General features: G+C 41.5%; 1 protein-coding gene across 1 annotated transcript; it reads left to right on the top strand.

Annotated features, from left to right (window-relative positions):
• Nucleotides 1-1114: 1114 nt before the first annotated feature.
• On the top strand, nucleotides 1115-6000 carry LOC124137196. The gene is made up of 4 exons (XM_046503396.2): nucleotides 1115-1291; nucleotides 3612-3732; nucleotides 4707-4816; nucleotides 5845-6000. Exons 1-4 carry the CDS (start codon nucleotides 1252-1254, stop codon nucleotides 5946-5948), a joined length of 375 nt encoding a protein of 124 aa, XP_046359352.2. The 5' UTR covers nucleotides 1115-1251; the 3' UTR covers nucleotides 5949-6000.
• Nucleotides 6001-6355: the final 355 nt, after the last annotated feature.

The raw sequence follows: 6355 nt of genomic DNA, 5'->3' as shown, positions 1-6355 counted from the left end.
TATCTACATAAATGTTTTCTCAGTATTGACAGCGCGCTGTCCATTAGCCTTTAGGGGTAATGGACGACAAAGCCGACATTTTTTGCACAACGTGTGCAGTTTGAGAAGGTATTGGTTTGAGATTAAACAAATAATAACGAGGAGCCCTAGTGAATTCAGCTATAACACAGTAAGGGGTTGGGTAATACTTGGCTGATTACCAAGAATGTTCTGTTCAAATAATAACGAGGAGCCCTAGTGACGAGCTATACCACAATAAGGTGTTGGGTAATAATTGGCTGATTACCAAGAATGTTCTGTTCAAATATTAACGATGAGCCCTAGTGACGAGCTATACCACAATAAGGGGTTTGGTAATACTTGGCTGATTACAAAGAATGTACAGTCATATAAGAAACTTAAGTCATATTACATCAAAGTTTAACCAAAATTACAGCACACTATACAGATAAATCAAGCATAGTCCATACCTAAACAAAAGCATTTAACAAGTAATGTTATTCATAGGTAAAGGCTGATATTTACCTTCTCCATTGATATGCATAGTGTACTTTATACTCATAACCCCGTTCTGCTTTGCGAGGGATCGTTTTGTTTGCACTTCTGAAAATAATGTAAGGATGTTGTGCAGTTTTGACCGTGGTGAAGCTCCGTAATGAGGGTTCCTTAACGTGAGTTTGACCTCAGTTACATCAGAAGACGTTAACAAGCATGGCGGATTACAACATTCAAAGTTTGTTTCGTAAAGCAATAAATGCTGGACAAAATGCAATGATTGAAATGCCGCTCTGAATCTGACAGAAGATAGGTACAAGAGAAGGCTCTGGCTTAATTCACAGATTTAGCCATCGTGTTTTGATTACAAGTGTATTTTCATTCCACAAAATGTTTACATACATTAAGAACTCGAATCCTTAAAAAAACTATTTCAGAGATAAACATAATATGAACGTATATAGTCTGATTGACCAGTCACCAGGTCATGATCATCGCGTCATCACGCATCATGGATCACATTACTAAACTAACACAGCCATGGTGAATACAGTGACCTGATTCATGTGTTTAAACAGAGCAGATTCCACACAAAGGAACACTCACAAACACTCACAAATTCTCTCGCACAACACTGCCACCCGTTCCCGGGATGTCGCAATACCGTTTTTGATAGCCTTTGAACCGTCTCAGGCGTCCTGCATTTCGTTATAGTTGGATTCACAGAGAGAGGTTGTTTTCAACTACCGAGACAAAATGTGGAAAGTTGTGCTTTATGCAGCTGTTATGCTTTCAGGTAAGATAGAATGCTGTATGCATCATGGGGATTAGTCAATGCAGTCAGCAAGAATGTACTTCTCTCCTTACATCAGTTAACGTCATTTGACGTTCATTGTCCACATTAACAATGGCCCTTATCATGTGTGTGGTGAATATGTTGTGTATGTACATAAGTTTTGTAAAACTGTCACTAAAGTATTGACCTGATGGCCAACATATACGAAGAAAATGTCTGTCTGTATGTTGTATATGCTGTGTGTGGTGTGTAATATATGTGCGTGGTGAATATGTTGTAGTGCTGTGTGTGGTGAATCTCTTGTGCATGTTGTATACATTGTCTGTGGTTAATGTGCTGTGTGTGGTGAATATGTTTCGTATGTTGTATAAGCTGTGATTGGGGGATATGTTGTGTGTGTATATCGTATATGCTGTGGGTGGTATATATGCTGCGTACGTCGTTTCAGCTGTGAGTGGGGGATATGTTGTGTGTGTCGTATATGCTGTGGGTGGTGTTTATGTTGCGTACGTCGTTTTAGCTGAGATCGGGGGCTATGTTGTGTATGTTGTATGTGCTGTAGGTGGTGTATATGCTGTGAGGGGGGATTATGTTGTAGTGTTGTGTGTGGGGAATATGTTAGGTATATTGTATTTGCTGGGTGTGGTGTATATGTTGTGTATGCTGTACATGTCATGTGTGATGTATATTATGCTGTCAGGGTGAATATGCTATGTGTGTTGTATATGCTGTGAGTGGAGTTGATGTTGTAGTGTTGTGTGTGTGGAATATGTTGTGTATGTTGTATATGCTGTGTGTGGTAAATATGTTGTGTGTGTTGTATATGCTGTGTGTGGTAAATATGTTGTGTCTGTTGTATATTTTTCTTGTGGTGAAGATGTTGTGTCTTTTGTGTATGCTGTGTGTGGTAAATATGTTGTGTGTGTTGTATATGCTGTGTGTGGTAAATATGTTGTGTTTGTTGTATATTTTTTGTGTGGTGAAGATGTTGTGTGTTTTGTGTATGCTGTGTGTGGTGAATATGTTGTGTGTTGTTTATGCTGTGTGTGGTGAATATGTTGTGTGTGTTGTATATGCTGTGTGTGGTGAATATGTTGTGCGTTGTATATGCTGTATGTGTTGAATATGTTGTGTGTGTTGTATATGCTGTGTGTGGTGAATATGTTGTGTCTGTTGTATATTTTTTGTGTGGTGAATATGTTTTGTGTTGTATATGCTGTGTGTGGTGAATATGTTGTGTGTGTTGTATATGCTGTGTGTGGTGAATATGTTGTGTGTGTTGTATATGCTGTGTGTGGTAAATATGTTGTGCGTGGTATATGCTGTATGTGTTGAATATGTTGTGTGCGTTGTATATGCTGTATGTGTTGAATGTTGTGTATGTTGTGTATGCTGTGTATGGTATATATGTTTGTACTGAACATGCATTGTGTGGTGTAGATCCTGTGTGTGTTGAATGTTGTGTATGTTGTATATGTTGTGTGGTGAATATGTTGTCTATGTCGCGTGTGGTGTATATATTGTGCATGTCGTATATACTGTTTGGAGTGAATATCCCGTGTGCGGTGAATATGTGGTGCATATTGCATATGCTGTGGGTGGTGTATAACCTGTGGGTGGTGGATATGTTGTGTGTGGAGTATATATTGTGTTTGATGTATGTATGTTGTATGTGCTATGTGTTGTGAATATCCTCTGTGTGGTGTATACCTTGCAATTGTGTGCGCTATATACACTGTACATGGTGTATATGTTGTGTGTTCTGTATATACAGTTCATAGTGTATATGTTGTGTGTTCTGTACATACAGCTCATAGTGTATAATTATGTTGTGTGTTCAGTATATACAGTTCATAGTGTATATGTTGTGTGTTCTGTACATACAGCTCATAGTGTATAATTATGTTGTGTGTTCTGTATATAAAGTTCATAGTGAATATGTTGTGTGTTCTGTACATACAGCTCATAGTGTATAATTATGTTGTGTGTTCTGTATATAAAGTTCATAGTCTATATGTTGTGTTTTCTGTATATACAGTTCATAGTGTATATATTGTGTGTTCTGTAAATACAGTTCACGGTGTATATACTGTGTGTGCTGCCCATGATGTATATATTGTGTGTGTGTCGTGTTCGCCGCTGTACATGCGTTGTCGGCGACACGGCCACCCGTGTTCTTCGTTCAGTACTAAAGAACACCTGTACATATATAATTGTGATAATTTAATGCTAGAATTCTAGAATCCATCAGTATTAAATTCCAAGCATTGCATAGAACCCGTTCTGATGACGTTTGAGATTGACTCTTCCTTCATTGCAGCTACTAGCTACGCGCAAACGATGCCCCCGAGCCAGTGTGACGTCGCCGCCATCAACTCCTGCACCACCAGCCTCGCTGACTCCATCCGCGACGGCACGGAGTCCACTGACAGCACCTGCAGGTGCGACGATAACTTTGCCACCTTCCACTTTTAAAGATAAGCGACAAAACCCTTTTCATAAATTATAAGAAATCTCCATTGTGAAAGCAAAACCGATGTCAACCCCATTTCACCTCACCTCTATGACGCCTCGGTAGATGGTTAAATACTGTCCACTGCAGTTCACGGTTAAACTGTAGAGCTTCGAGAATCGTTGCGCTACGAAGGTTTTAAGTTTACGTTAAACTTCCATGGTCGGTGCGAATACATAATAGGCCGAAGCTACATATGACTGACATCACATCAGTTGTTTTGATCAAATAAATACAAGCGACAAAATCCATGATAATCAATAAAACAGAACATGTCATCCACATAAAGTGGGGGCCGCTTCCGTGGTCTAGTGGTAGAACGTCCGCCCGGACAGCGTCATACCAAAAGACGTTAAAAGATGGTAATTGTTGTTACCCTGTCTGGCGCACGGCATTAAGGGGCTAAAACAAGGTCTGGTCGGCTCGGAGTCAGTATACTGCGTCCGAGTTGGGTATTCATGTTAAACTGCGGTATGGTATCTCAGTGGGCTAGCACTTTAAAACCGGCTTTAGTCCGGACTAGTACAATCATCCACACGCACACCTCCATGCACGTCGCTTTATGAGTGCAACCATCTTGGACGCGACGTTAAACCCCATTTACCTCACCTCACCTCACCTCACCTCACCTCACCTCACCTCACCTCGCCTCACCTCACCTTCTTCACGGAAATTCTTGATTCTTTAACTTGTCTCCCTGCAGAGCTGCTGATATGTTTGTGACGTGTCTGAATCATCCACACGCACATCTCCATGCACGTCGCTTTACGAGTGCAACCATCTTGGACGCGACGTTAAACCCCATTTACCTCACCTCACTTCACCTCACCTCACCTCACCTCGCCTCACCTCAACTCACCTTCTTCACGGAAATTCTTGATTCTTTAACTTGTCTCCCTGCAGAGCTGCTGACATGGTTGTGATGTGCCTGAACAAGCTGACATCGTGTATGGATGACCCTGCCTTCACACAAGCCAGACAGTGGATGGACTCACTGCAACTGAAAGACTCATGTAAGAACCGTCTTCCAGTCACCATATACGCCAGTGTTCGCCACGGTGTAACGCCACGGTGTAACGCCACTTTAAAGGAAGCCTTCGAGCGATACCCAAAGGCAGGAAACCTAAAGCAACAAGTGACCTCAAAACGTTGACACATTTGATTTCCGTCTCTGCACACGATAGATAGTTATAACAAATAGTGAGAACGTATGCGTCAACCAATGTATGTCAAGTAACAGGATACTGTTACGTCTCATTTTTGTGTTTTAAGCAGCGTTCAGAGACGCCTTTAAGACACCCAAATAGCCTGGGCACGAATGCCGTCGTTGATCTTAATCGCTGTCGCCAAACCCGTATGGTGGTTCAAATCAGGGATCATAATCGGAAACGGGTTTTTTTCCGAATCACTGCTTATGTTTTTATTTTTTTCGCGAGTTTCACCAAAGTGGTAAGGAACTAAGGTCTGCATCACTTCGGATTTTCCTCTCCCATCGAGCTGACACGCCGTGATATAACTGATATACAGTCCAAAGCAGCGTTAAGCCCAACTCACTCACTCACTCACTCACTCACTCACTCACTCACTCATAGCAATATATGTAGAACGCCTTATACAAATAAGAGTTTCATTTCTCTTACGTTTCCATGGAAACACTGCAAAACAAGATGGCGATATTGCCAGTTATATGAATACTTACTCAGTCTGTTTGTAAATGTGTTTTGTTTACCTGCCAAATTATCTTCAAGTTGACGGAAAAGTCTGTGGTGTAACAGTTAGTAATGGTATCGATTTGTTTAAACATGTTTGATGTACGTGTATTTGTTCTCACCGCTGTCGGTTGACATATTACCGAAGCGACGTTAATAATAATTCACTCGCTTACACTGAGGCGATATGTGACATTCATATACTTGATGTAAAAGCTGAAAACGATGAATATTGCACTCATTGTCAGCTGACAGTGATCACCATGAGCTAGGTTTATAGAGTTATTTCATATCATGTAATGATTTTATCTTAATTAATGTCTTGCTTACAGGTCCTCACCTTGGCCAGTACCCCCATGCTAGCGCTGGCGACATCCCAGCATTCACAGCAGTCCTGCTACTGATCCCTCTACTGACTCTCTGGATCTTCACATAAACATCCTGTCGAAGAGGCATCAATGTCGTTTGAATATTAAATATTTTTTAATAATTGGAGTTCTGTGTTTATTTCACTGTTTGAAAGGCTTGGCAAGCTTTCATTGCCTTCTTACCCTATATGGGCTGGGGTCATCCATTCAACATGCTATACACGCTTTGAAAAGTACTGTACGTGCACACACACACACACACTCACACACGCGCACACACACACACACACACACACACACACACACACACACACACACACACACACACACACACACACACACACACACACACACACACGCACGCACGCACGCACGCACACACACACACACACGCACACACACAGACACACACACACACGCACGCTCGCACGCACGCACGCACACACGCACACACACACACAGCTATATATAGAGG

The sequence above is a fragment of the Haliotis rufescens genome, unplaced genomic scaffold (genome assembly GCF_023055435.1).
Source record: "Haliotis rufescens isolate VD_foot unplaced genomic scaffold, xgHalRufe1.0.p SCAF_5, whole genome shotgun sequence".
Classification (NCBI taxonomy): domain Eukaryota; kingdom Metazoa; phylum Mollusca; class Gastropoda; order Lepetellida; family Haliotidae; genus Haliotis; species Haliotis rufescens.
This window is presented reverse-complemented; position numbering and strand designations above follow the sequence as displayed.